General features: G+C 33.5%; 1 protein-coding gene across 2 annotated transcripts in view; it reads right to left on the reverse strand.

Annotated features, from left to right (window-relative positions):
* LOC115218923 (neuronal acetylcholine receptor subunit alpha-10) overlaps window positions 1-15,000 on the reverse strand; it is a 1,131,344-nt gene that overhangs the window by 577,823 nt on the left and 538,521 nt on the right. For both annotated transcript variants that reach the window (XM_029788944.2, XM_036499212.1), the window contains one exon: window positions 12,567-12,712. In XM_029788944.2, the coding sequence (XP_029644804.1) occupies window positions 12,567-12,712 (146 nt within the window). The remainder of the gene's footprint in view (window positions 1-12,566; window positions 12,713-15,000) is intronic.

Raw genomic sequence — 15,000 nt, forward strand, 5'->3', positions numbered from 1 at the left:
CCTATCCATCATACACACTTTCACTAATAAGCCTTACCTGCTTTAAATTAAAAACTATGTTTACTTCAATATGTAAGATTGTACGTATATATAATATCTATATTTATTAAGAATATAATCGTGCAATTTATTTGAAATGTGTATATTATACACACGTATATGGATGAATATATGTATTTATATACATACACATGTATTAGTACCGTAACTAGGGGGGAAAAGAGTCGTGTACATGACATTTTTTGGGGTATCAGAGATTTACTAACGCAAGATGTGAAACTAACTTCTGGCTGAAGACGTTAATAGAATGTTTAAAAATCTCACTGATATATTGCGGTTCGAAACAAGCGGAACATTCCCTTGTCCACTCTACAACCAGAACTATCATTCTGATGGGCTTCTACCTGATTTCTTGCGACTAAATTTCAAAGCTGTTTTCTCAACCCGAATAGAATTTTTGTTTAACACAACAATATAATGTTTCCAGTCATTGAAATATACCCTAATGATCGAATATTCTGTTGAATTTAATTAATTGCTTCGTTATTACACATACATGTTTACATGAACTTCGAAAGAACTAAATTTATCTCTACCATAACATCGGGCATTTATATCTAAGTTAACATCAACAAAAAATCCTTAAGAAACGTATTTCTCAGAAAAAGACGATTTACAAATCGGGCTGCAATTTTTGTAATTTCTTCGGAAGCTAATCTCCCATGTTAAAGAACAAATATTTATTTAACATTTTGAAGTGCTAGAAATATTAGTTTAGGGGTTAAATCTCTTGATACTGTGCTCGTTATCCACTATATGTAGGGATGTAGAATTTTTGGTAATTTGTACAATAAATATTATCAGAGAAAAAGATGAAAAAATATATTTCTAAAAACTTGTTTATTTAAATGCATACATGCTCACTCCCATATATACACATACCTACGCAGTCATTCACATAAATATTTGATGGTGTAATATATTTATTTCCTTGTATTTTATTTCAATTTTTGCTGGGTAGGCTGATTTTAATTTATTCTCAGGAGACTTGTAGCATTTTTTCCGTTGTGGAAACGAATTAATCTGTCAGATATCGGATCTATTTATTGAATATTGGATTATCTATGTAATAAATAACCGAGAACTTAATTAATGAACAATCCATTTACTGAATATATCAACAGGAGATATCAATACCACTAATGTTATTATGAACAAACATTTCTATTTTCAAAGTTATTTTCCTTTATCCTCTTTCTAACATCTATATGTGAGCATCGGGAAATTAATTATGCTAGTAGATTGGCACAACCATTAGAGCGTAGGATTTAATTGTTTACATTCTTTAGTTAAGGTCCTTTACTTTCTGTGTTCAAATGACGTCGAGGTCATTCTTTTCGTCCATCTCAAATGTAGAAGAATACAAAAGTAATTCAAGTACTTGAGTAATATAATCAAATTCGTCCAACTAAATACAACTCGTATAACTTAGTATCTATAACTGTATCAATAACGAATACAGACTGACAGTATCAGGCGGCGAGCTGGTAGAAACGTTAGCACGGTGGGCGAAATGCATAGCGGTATTTCGTCTGCGTTACGTTGTGAGTTCAAATTCCGCTGAGGTCGACTTTGCCTTTCATCCTTTCGGGGTCGATAAATTAAGTACCTGTTACGCACTGGGGTCGATGTAATCGACTTAATACCTACGTCTGTCCTTGTTTGTCCCCTCTGTGTTTAGCCCCTTGTGGGTAATAAAGAAATAAGTATCTGTAGAGAGAAGAACACACTGCATTGTATTACTGAGTTAACCTACATTTCATATTTGTCTTTAAATACTAGGGAAGTCTAAGTTAATCTTGCATAATTTTGGGTGTGATAAAGTTATGCTTGATAACAATTGCATTTTAGATGAATTAATATAAAAAAAATAGAGACATACAAAGCGCTCGTGATGATGCTCAGCAAAATATTTGAAACAGAGGCCAGTAACAGTATCTCTAGTCGGAAATTCGTTTCCGTTTACATAGACTTCTAGCCAACATCGATAGTAACTTGCTAGCCAACATCAATTGACTTGCTAGTGAAGAAACCACACACTTCATGTTTGTACTAGATACAAGTCTCTTAAACGATATCTAACCTTTTGCCTGTCTTCATTCTATATACTAGTGTCTAACAAACAAGCATTACTTCCAATTATGCGTGCCCATCTTGTTCATGTGGATTTCGGTAGTGACACCTTTTCCGTACACTGTATTAAATTTTAGTTTTCACAATCCTGGATGTTTGATGTTGCTCTCATCAGAACATCTTATCGTGTTTAAATGCTTCTTATTCCAATTAAACTCTCAGATGTGTTTGCGTTCATTATATTAATCAGTGACATCGAGGTCGGTCTCCAATTATACCGAGACTGCTTTCGTCAACTAGCTCGCCATCTGGACTTGTGTGCATCATTTAATATCCACCCATACACAAGAGAAAGATTTTGACGTATTTATCACTTTGAAATAAGAACTTTATTAACCAGACAGTCACAAACTCTGTCCATATCATCTATCCATCCTTAATCTCTGACCAATCCAAGTGACACCGCATAGATAAATATATTTTGTAGCTATAAAATTTCTACACATATAACCACATAGAAACCACTCTCATCACTAAGTTTTGTACATTAGAATGCTTCACATTACTATGTATAAATGTATAAACTTCTGGTATATTCCGCTAATTTAAACTACTTTAAAATTTTATAGACCACAGGATGTATAGAGATCATTTCCGAATTAACTTGCATTACTTTCATAAACTTCAGATATTTGCGACTGTAATTATTACAAATTGAGCTTATGATGACACACGAAAACGGCTATTATACTTACGAATGAGAAATACTTAGAAAGAAACTCATATCAATAAATAAACAATACACAAGCGAAATACGTTTTGGAAAAGAGATACATCTCACAAAATATAATTCACTTTGCTGGGGGAGCATGTTTATATGAGAGACATAACTGCATTCAAAAGGTTACGATTCTTGTTCGAGCTACAGCAACACAGAAACACTGCAAAGATTGACACAAGGCAAGTGTAAGTCTCAAAAGCATTACTCACATATGTGAATCAGTTGATGTGTAAGTGCATATAGTTAATGTGTAAACGCTCCAACCTTAAATGTTCAAAACAACCAATCCTTAGATACTTCATAATTGTTTCTGCTCTTGGCCATCCAAACTGCCAGACTAGGCAATTCTCAATAAAAAAACATTAATATTTTTTATTCATATTCTGAACTGTGTTTTACCTACGAAACGCTGTTGACATATTCTAAACATTTATACTAATCTGATTTCCAGTGCTGTAATTATTAATATCCATCTTGTCTTACAGCCGTTGGCTTTCTTGAATTCAAGCTGAAAATCACCCGTATAGTTCTCTAGCATGAAATGCAGAACAAATCATATGGACACTGCTCGTATTATTTACCAAACTAATTACAAAAATATTAACATCTTCAATTATCACGATTCATTAATGCGAATTCTCTGTGGATTTTTTATTATTGTTGAAAGAATTTATAAATAGTACGAATATTGTTTGTCAGAAGATGATTAACAAACGGATAAAATACCCGCTGAGCTCTGTCTAATTACTTTTAATACATAACCAGTAATGTACAGATAACTGAAGAAATGTTCCTAAAATATAGTTCAACCACTATTTCAACCAAAAGAAAGTAGAGTTTTTCTCTTTATTTTTGCTTAAATATTTATCATAGAAATGTTCATATATGTCTATTGTAAATGAATGATGTTCTTTGTATCTGTTTTTTACTCCCTTCAGTTCTTAGCCGTCATGTTGTGTGGCGTGGTGGTGACTGTTATTGTTCCGTTTGTGTTTTCTGTTGAGAGTCGGTCTGTCTATGCGGTGGATGAAGTTCATCCACCGCATGCAGTTCTCTGGATCAACCAAAGAGACAGGATTAGATTGTACAAAGGAACCAGGGCTAAGGGGATCTTGCCCGCTATACAGGAGTTAATCCTCGAACAGCTCAGAAAGGACCGGCAAACAGATAGATAATTCCAAATCATTGTATGACAACATGAAAAATCAGTGTCATGTTCGCTAATGCTACTCCTGGCGACGAACTTGCCTACTTTTTAGAAAAACATTAAATAAGGCCAATCTACGGATTAAAGTAATAGAAGGGCTTGGTGCTCCTATAAAATCCATGATCTGTAGAAATTATCCCTTCGATAGGTCCCCATGTACGGAGCACAATTGTATTGTATTCAGGTTGAACCCACAGGTTAGAAATATAGTGTATATCTTAGGATGTACTTAGGGGCGGTGCAGAAGCTTGACAACTACTTCCATTGAAGAGACAGCTCGCAGCATAGGAGAGCGTATAGGTGAACACTGGCGCGAGTTCAAGGAAGAGAAAGGCTCGTCAGTGCTCTACGAACATGATCAAGCCGGACATAGAGGTTCAGTCAATAGCACAGAGGTTAAAGTATTATTAAGGTCGCAGTGGCGACATACATAGCAATAGACAGAGAACACGAATGGAGCAATAACACCCACCTACACTTCACTACAAGATGAACAAAGAGTGAAGGGGTAAAACAAACAGATACAAACAGCGTAATTACACATCCAATAAACATATATGCACATTCCTATGACACATATAAAATCCACAAATTAGAGACAAAAGAACTATATAAAGGTACTGTTACATAAAACAAAGGAAGCGAACTCTCTCTCTCTCACACACACACATGTAAGCACAGACATACAAACACAGATACATGCACATATAAGGATACTCAACATAGAAAAGAGCGGAATAAGCAGAGCAAGAACACACACGAAGACGGAGTGTCGCTAAGGAGGTCACATATGTGTGAAGAAGGATTTCCGGTCAATGGACATGAGTCAGAATAAGAACAGCAATAAACGCGTGAAGAACGAATATATAATGCGTGGTTTTTTTGGCAAAAAATAAAAAAAATTGACCATCCCGAAATACAACAATATCTGTTTCGACACAAGACACCAATCTTGTAGCAAAAATTCATAAACGTATATATATATATATATATATATATATATATATATTATCAGGATCCATTAATGCGAATTTTTGTGGATTTTTTTTTATTGTTGAACGAATTTTTTAATTTATAAAATGTACGAATAGTTTTTGCTAGAAGATATATGTATGTATAATATATTTCTATACGTATATGTAGCATACGTGTATGTAGGCTACCAAACACATATATGTGTTTGTTAGCCTATGAGACGTGCGCAAGAATTATAACCAAATATATGGTATATTACAATGCTATGTTAGGATCAAATTTAAATTGCTTACACGGTATTCTGTTGTGCAAATAAGATTACACATGTTTCTATTTATTTGAGCCTTATATCCGTTATAACATCATTGCAAAGAGGGACAAAATATTTTTCAGTCATTTACTGACAGATCACAAAACTATTACAAGTACGACAGTCAGTAACCCTTTTCTTTCGGATATAATATAGAAAAGTATTACAATCTACATGTTGAGAGTAGAGACGTTGAGTGTGTACCTCATCACACTGCGATTACTTCTATAATCTATAAAATTGAATCAAGCGATGTCTTCACGCCCATTTGTCACTTAATACACCGATCACGTGAAACTATTGTGGTTTGATCGTGATATCAGCTGGGCTTCCTATGTTTCGGTTTTGAATCATCGCTACCGACATATACATACATGATACATACATAAAGACAAACATGCATACATATATTACGCACATGTCTGCACAGGCACACATGCGCACACATTTTTCTATGTGTGCGCGTGTAATTGCATAACATAATGTGCAACCTCCTCTTTGCATATTTTTCTCTACATCAATTAACATACTATACGTTTTGTAGCACCTTCAACATTATCCATTTCTTGAGTTTGATCTTCATTTCCGTTGCATTTCTTTTTACAATGCCTGGTTTCATAAGGCTCCTTTCTTAGGTTTTTAGACCCCCATTTAATCAAATATTGTAAAATTGTTCTTCGTGCTGTTGATCAGTGACCTATGCGGTTAAAACTTTGGTCACTTGGCACTGAGCCATGCATATTGTTATAAAGATAATGAATACGATCTTATTTCCAAAATATGCACATACACGATATCTCACTACGTTAAATTATAAAAGCATGACATCAACAATTGCGCTAATAAGAAAACGAGAATATGCAGTGCATTCCATTCATTGCGTTTCATATAAATAATATTAGGATATCATCACTCATTGTCAAACGAATGAAGTAAAACTACCTATGATCTTGTTTAACATGAGCCATTAGAGTTACTTTTCTCTCCGTTTCGCAAAGAGAGTCATATAGATTAATTAAGGGTTCTATTGTTTATCAACATTAATGCACGTGAATTTTCTGAGAATTCCTCCATCTAAATATCCACCCACTCAACGATGTATGTATGTATGTATGTATGTATGTATGTATGTATGTATGTATCTGTCTGTCTCTCCATCTATCTGTCTGTCTGTCTGTCTGCCTGCTCAATCTATCTATCTATCTATCTATCTATCTATCTATCTATCTATCTATCTATCTATCTATCTATCTATCTGTCTGGCTATCTGTCTATCTGTCTGTCTGTGTATCTATGTATGCATGTTTGTATCTATCTATCTACCAAAATACTTAGAAATTAGTGCATGTATGTTATGTGTATGTACAGATGGGAGAAATAGAGAAAGAGGTATACTGAGAGGGAGATATAGAAAGAAATATAAGAAAAGTAAGAAACAAGGAGAATAAAGCTAGCAAATGTGTTTCTTTAAAATTTTCAAAATGTATCTTTGGAGGAATGGGTGCAACAGTGAATATATGTATCCTCAATAACGGAAAGTGAAACAAACAAGGACGGCAAAGAGAAGGAGAAGGAGGAGAGGGAGAAGGGAGGAGAAGAGATAAGTGAGGAGAAAATACAGACCATTAATGAGAAAGACCGTTGTGACTTTTGGACATAACGTGCGTAGATACATTTAGAACTTTTGAATTTGTAGTGCAAAATTTAAGCAAGGATTAGGTTTTAAAATGTGAGACAGAAAAATGTTCCATGTAAAAATATGGATTGTAAAATGCTGAAATGCGTTAAATGTAATTAAAATTGTCATTAATCATACGATATGGATAAAGTGTTGAAATCACAAACTTTAAAAAATTTTCACGGAGTATATTTGCTAAAGTGGGAAGAGAAAGAAATCAGAATGGATATCTATTAATGAAGGACGTTAATTTAGTATACAAGATAAGGAAAGTATAAAATTCACTTTCTTCTTATCCAAAAGTTATGTAAATTTAATATATATAGAAAGGCTGAGGAGTGGGTATTTCATAAGGAATAAGAAAGAAGATATAATATTGTGTTGCGCTAAAAGCTTTACAATATTTTGGTAAATTATTTGCTTAATTCCCAAGGTTCCAACAAAAGCAGATTGGCATTCAAAGTAGAGACCATCGTTTTGCACCATCTGAAGTAGCCAACTTTCTGTTAGCTCTTTGATCTTACGCTCATTGCAAGTTACTGTCCTCCGGGGCGAAATACACCTGCACTGAAGCTTCCACCTCGTCTTATTTGATGAAACGTTACCAGTAGAATATGTGAACGATGGATCGGAACAAGTAAAAATCGTAGGGAAATATTTTTCCTGGGTCCTAACGTGCATAAGCAGTGGTTAAGGAGATACAAGCTTCCGGAAACTGTCGCCAAATACAGGCGTTTTGAATACGAGGTAATGCTCTGAGTCTGATGGAAAATTATAAGTGGATAATTCGCTGCGAGTTCATTCCGGACAGTCAGACCATCGATGCCAACTCGCACCCTGTAGAGCTGGAGCGGGTGCATATCATTGTCTGGCAGATATACCTGGTGTTGGTTATTAGAAAGTGAGATCTGAAGCAAGAAAATAAGCTCCAGGAACTGAACTGATTATTATTTGCTCAGATTTGTGGCTCAATTTCTGCGCTGGAGACACTTCATCAACCAAGAGGAAATGGAAACTTCAATGAAGGCGTTCTTCGCCTCGAATGACAAGAATTGGTATCAGCGTGAGATCAAAGAACTGGCAGAAAGAAATGAATCGAGAATCTTAAATCGGAAATTTCAAACAATCCCATCTAGCAGAAATTATAGAACAAAATACGGATATTAAACATTAGAACAAACAATGCATTCACAAGAAACCAAGTTCGCTAATGAAATCCTCACACGGGATAAAACAATTATCTACCCATATCTATGACACAAGGATAGAAGAACCATTTCGAACAATCAACACAAAATGAAACTATAGGCTCTTCATCTTGGTATTACATGTAGAATTGAACAACTCATATCACGACAAATATATTTTACATATAGGGAACACTAATCTAAATTCGCTTTTAAAATATGACTTCCATATCTTTATTAGCCCGAAAACAAAACTGGCATACAGTCATATTCATAAACCAGAATTAAATAGTATAATATTATCCGTATTCCATAATCAACAAAGCTTTAATCTGTAACGGCGCATTGACATCAAGGGCAATAATCAGCAGCCGATTTAAAAATATCTGAGGCATTCTAATGTTTCAGAATAATGCCATTGGGGTTAAATATAGAAGTAACGTCGGTTCGTACAGAGAAGACAAGTGGAAGTTGTGACAAACATTATGTATATATATATATATATATATATATATTGACCGCATTTAGACAAAAGCGCTATTCGAATGGCCACTAATTAAGGTAAGGGGGTAAAAAGTTCATAGTATAGGCGCAAGCGCGCCTGTTCATACCCACATATATATAAACAGATGAGTTTATTTTTACCTTGTTAACAATTCGAAACGTGTCGAAAGTAAAAAATATTTGATTTACACCTGCGTTAAATTTATTTATTCATATATATATATTATATATATATATATATATATATATATATATATATATATTATTAGTGAATTGAAGAAATGGAGTTGAACGAAGATTGAACAGAATTCCTTTTATTGCAGTCTACACATGTTTCAAAAGCCACAATTTTCCAAATTCTGATTAAATAAGGATACCATATTGTGGCTTTCTCTTCAGGAAAAAAATAGGAATTCCGTTGGCAGAACAAAAGAGAACAGAGGCGCAGCAAAGGAATTTGAACGAGGAGGCTCTTTAAGAGCCCATGGCTGTTCAGCTCTTAAAGAGCCTCCTCGTTCAAATTGCTTTGCTGCGCCTCTTTTCTGTTTTGTTCTGCCAACGGAATTCCTATATGAGAGATGTCATCGCAGAGTATACTCGCAGCAAGTATAGATGGGCTGGGCACGTCGCCCGGCTCACCGATAATCGGTGGACGCACGCAGTTAACGAGTGGTACCCGCGTGAGCGGAAAAGACCACCCGGAAGTTCTCCACGACGGTGGAGTGACGATTTCAAGAGGATGATTGGGATCACGTGGATGAGAAAGGCGCGATTCAGAGAGGAGTGGACAGCGCGTTGTGACCAGCGGTGTCAAATGGACGCCTGACGGACTGGTCGGTCAAAGTGATCAAGTGATATATATATACATATATATATGTATTTATATATAGGTATATATATATATATATATATCATGCACACATATATATATATATGTATATATGTATATATATATATCTGAAATGATGGATGAATGTATGCGTACGCACGGGAATGTGCGGGCGACAGGTGTAGTTATCAACAGGCGCGCTTAGACATATACTATGAACTTTTTACCCCCTTACCTTAATTAGTGGCCATTCGAATAGCGCTTTTGTCTAAATGCGGTCAATAACACAGTAATTTCCTCTTGTATAACGGTAATTTTTCATAGCGTTTTTCCGATGGCCGGATAACTGAAGAGATGGTGGTGTGGATTTCCACCTCGGCATCCGAAACTCAGAGTTTTATCTTGGCTACCAAATAATTGTCACATATTACATTTACAGATGAATTTCTCTATTTACATAATATTGAGGTCTCTTTCTTTCATTTCTTATCTTACCGTTACACGCACATCGAACGGCTTTTAGAATTGCCCTCCTAAAAACCAATGTACTTTTTCTTCGCAATTATGTTGTCTTCGACCATTGTTATAACTTCGGCTTCATTATCAACAGCGTTTATGAAACAGGAGTGATCAAGAGGCTGAGCTTCATCGTCAGGACAGTTTCAACTAGGTGTGACCTGTTGGTGTCACCTACGTGTGGCAATATCCTTTATAAGAGAAATCTACCTTGAAAATGCTTATTCAAGCTAAGATCATTAAATTTTTGTGGAGAAAGCAAGGGAATTTGTACGACAACAAAGACGAAAAAAAAGCAGAAAATACTACACAATTACAAATTCAAACAACAAGAACAGTTGTCTTCTTTGCAATTTTCTTAATGTTTTATATATGTATATATCAATTGAGTAAAAAGTAAGCAACGGTTTGAACTATGAAGAATGTGAACCGGATTTTTGCACAGTTTTGAATATTTTTAATTATCTGATAATACAGACATAGACTAGCCCAAATACATCTATTAATTAGCATTGATTTTTTTATGCCTTTGTTACAATAATCTGAAATGGTACTGTCAAAGCGCGATATTCGAGCAATTTTCCCATTCAAATGAATCTGTTCGCGATATCAATGAAACGTTTGGCAAGGAAATGTCCAATAAGTGGTCAGCTCGAAAATGGTTTAAACGATTTTGCAGTGGAGACCTGAGGCTTGAATATCGTGAGCGTAGTGGACGCCCATCAGTCATCGATAAAGATCAATGAAAGACCATCATTGAGAAAGATCCACGAAAAACCACTCGAGATCTTGCAAAAGAACTTAGAACTTAGCCAGAAAACTGACTGCATGCGATCGAAAAATCAAAAAGACTCGATAAGTGGGTTGCAAAGATCTGAAATTTACTCGTCGTTTCTTCTTCGTGACCAGACCGAACTAATTCTAGACCGTATTGTAATTTATGTTGAAAAGTGGGTTCTGTACATAATAAAAAACGTTCTTCGCAGTGGTTGGACTAATATGAAATCCTGGAAACTTTCTCGAAACTTAAGCACTTAAAAAAGAAAGTTTATGGTGACTATTTGGTGGTGTACTGCTGGACGCATCTAGTATGAAACCATTACTGCAGAAACATAGTACCATGAATTTGCCGAAATGAATAAAAAAATACTTCTACTCATTCGTCCCACACTGGTAAACAAAAGAGGGTTACTCATGCTCCATGACAATGATCGACCATGTGTTTCACTAATGAGACTCCACAAGTTGATAGAACTTGACTACGAAGTTCTTCCACACCCAGCTTATTCCTCAGACCTTTCACCTACCGAATACCACTTTTTCAAGCACCTTGATCGTTTCCTGCGAGAGAAGGAGTCCAAAAATCAAACAGGTGCTGACAGTGCGTTCAAAGATTTCACCAACTCCAGATTTTTTTACCGGAAAAAACAAACTTGTAACTCGTTGGCAAAAATGCGTTGATTGTTAAAGAACTTACTTTGATGAACAAACTTTCCTCATTTCTGAAATATATTGTGATGAATTTCATGTTTCAAAACGTTGCTTAGTTTTTACTCAGCCTGATATATATATATATATATATATATATATATATATATATATATTATATATATATATATATATATATGTATATATATATATATATATATATATATATATATATAGATATATATATATATATGGGTGTGTGTGATTGTGTATAGAAGAATATATTAATAAAAAGAATTCCAACCTTGTCTGATTTTCACGTTTTATTACAATCTTATAATGATATATTATAAGATAATATATTATAATTGAATAAAATAAAATGAAATAGTAGAATGTTAAATATTCATTCTGATTGAACTAGTACTTTCATGCATTGAATTCTGCAATCTTCGGGTTCATGTAGTAGTGTTGACAGTCATGCTTCACAATTATATTTATAAATCAGGATAATATTGATATTTAAATATCGATATTATCAAGTGGCCAGCATGGGAATAAATACCACACAAAAATAATTTTTTCACAACTATAAATAAGGGTATCTGAGAGACACCACCATGCCGAAATAGCAGTCAAAACCCTGACTCTAAAGAACACCTATAATGTTCATATCATATGGTGCGATATGAACATTTTAGGTGGTTTTTAGAGTCAGGGTTTTGACTGCTATTGCGCCATGGTGGTGTCTCTCAGATACCCTTATATATATATATATATATATATATATATTATATATATATATATATATATATATATATATATATATATATGTATGTATATATATGTGTGTGTGTATATATATGTATGTATGCATATAATACGCGTATTAAAATGTGTACAAAATACAAAATATCCCACCAGTATATGAGATGGGAATTCTGATACGTTAATGAACGTATTAGAATGACTGATACCCAATTCTTATATCTTTAATTAACGAAAGCCGTGTACTTACCACATCAATAATTTGTGCCAGTGCCACTCCGAAGGTCACATTAAGAGCCTCTGAGAAATTTGACGATGGCCGAACTTGCTTGTTGTAATTTTTCATTAAATCCCGCACCAAACGATACTCGTTTTCATCACATAAAGCTATACTTGCTGGAAATGAATATTGAAAGAAAAATAAAACCGTTAATACTGCAGTTTAATATATAAAGCAAATTACAATATTCACTTTCATATGCACACATTTCTAGGGATAAATTTTAATTGTATTGTGCAAATGAATTTTATATCACGTATGGATTTTCTACTATTGTTAGATCTCCATTGAGAATAGAACACTAATCATTTCTGGAAGGGTACAGAATACTTTAAGATACTTTTCTTCGTTTCTTTTATTTGATCAGTTTTCTATAATCGAAATTTAAATATACGTTAACTTTCTGAAAAAATAACATCAATACAATTTATAGTTTTTCTGGTGTATACACATAAGAAAATGAAATTCATTAAATCATTTATAATTTTTTATTATTCTGCTTCGACCATAATAAAAGTGCTGTTTCGTTTCAGAATTAGAAATGAGTATTATATCTACGTATATGAAATCATAGCATCATAATAACATTTTTTTGTAAGTTTAAATTACATGATAAAAATAATGAGCGATTCAAGAGAAGTACAAAAAATAATAATAATGCGTGAGAACAGATCGATACAAAATTTACAAAGTTTCTTTAGCTGACATTGTTACTATTCGCATAGACAACAGCGAATGCTTGTTATATGTTGGGTAAAAATACCGACTTCAGAATCGTCTGCAAAACGGAAAATGTTACAGCATACTAAGAAGTGATAAGGTTATAAGTACCTTAGGAAGTTTCGAATATGAAAAATAGCTCAATAGTTTCAATGTACACTAAAGCATATCCATTTTGAAGAAAACTGAGAACATTCTTTTGTAAGGCTTGGATCATAAGTATATTGCCATATGGATTTACTATTATGTCAACAGTATTTCATATCTACTTTTTCAGCAGTATCGTTCTTATTGAAATATTTACGTTATAATATTCTGCTCATTGATGTTCGTATTCTGCAACGTTACTTGTTCTTAACTGACAAAATTAACATGCATCTCGCAGTTGAAATCCAATTTTGATTTTGAAATCAAGTTTCTGGTTTCGTACTTCACAAGCATATAATTTCCTATACTGAAAGTTTGACATACATACGTATTTCATTTGAATACGAAAATGGCGGACATACAATGCACGCCATTTTCTGTAACATAAATTTACCTAGCTGGTAAAAATCAGTTATTTATAGTGACTTTTCTTTGTTCTGCATTTGATATGTATTTGATATTAAACATCGGATAATTAGAAAATGAAAAATTATATTGCATTCCTATAAAATTTAGTTAATAGTAAATTACATTTGCCGTTAAGAAATATATGTAATTCGAATAAGAAATTCATTTGTGCAAATGTTGTACAACGTGGGTTAAAATATTAAAGCATATTTGGCACCAGAATAATCATTACAGTGCATAGAATGAAACTTTGCCTTGAATGAATGTAAGTAAGACACTATCGAGTAATAAATTTAGCAAGTTATATAGTGTACGTTATTGAAAAACTTTATAAGAGAGACAATTTTAAAGGTTTTTATTGTATTTTCGTTTATATTAATTGTCATACTATTTATTTTAATATCTCCTGATGAATATTTCCTGATTAGTCGCTTTCATCTAGACCTTTTGCAATATTGATTTTGTAATTTGGTTTTTCATCAAGATGAAACTAATAAATAAATAAATCTTAATAAAACAAAGACAGGGAAAAAGAATTATTATAAAGAAAAGATTTGATGTTATTTGTTTTCTCTCATCTATTTAATCGCATCAATAAATACAGGATATTGTTTGACCTTCATTGCAATCCATAGAAACTATTACTTGAAGCTCAAACATTACAAAGTTTTAATAAATAGCTTTTGTCCCCCGTGACATATTTAAACTTTTTCTCCTCGAAGCAAATTTAATTCCATAGTGAAATGATTAATGGTGAACAGTCACTTGGCTTGAAGCAAATAATAATTTTCTGTTGGCAAACGTAGAACCGGAAGTTTCGACGTTTCTGCTTCCTTTGCCACGATAAATTTCTACAATATTTGAGCATCGTTTGTTGAAGCAGAAAGGCAGGAAACTCGGACACCTGCTACGCTGTCCATTCTGTCGAATGCCGTGTACGACGATTCTACTACATAATGATATTGTGTTAGTATTATGTTCAATTTATCTTGATATTTTGATTGCTACCCATGTTGTTTTCCTTTTTGTTAGTTTACTTTAGACAATTGCTTTTACATACGGCTTTATATATTCTGTAAATATTAGTGAGATAATCATTTTACGTGATTGTTATCAATGAATTTATAAA

The sequence above is a fragment of the Octopus sinensis genome, linkage group LG1, assembly GCF_006345805.1.
Source record: "Octopus sinensis linkage group LG1, ASM634580v1, whole genome shotgun sequence".
NCBI lineage: Eukaryota > Metazoa > Mollusca > Cephalopoda > Octopoda > Octopodidae > Octopus > Octopus sinensis.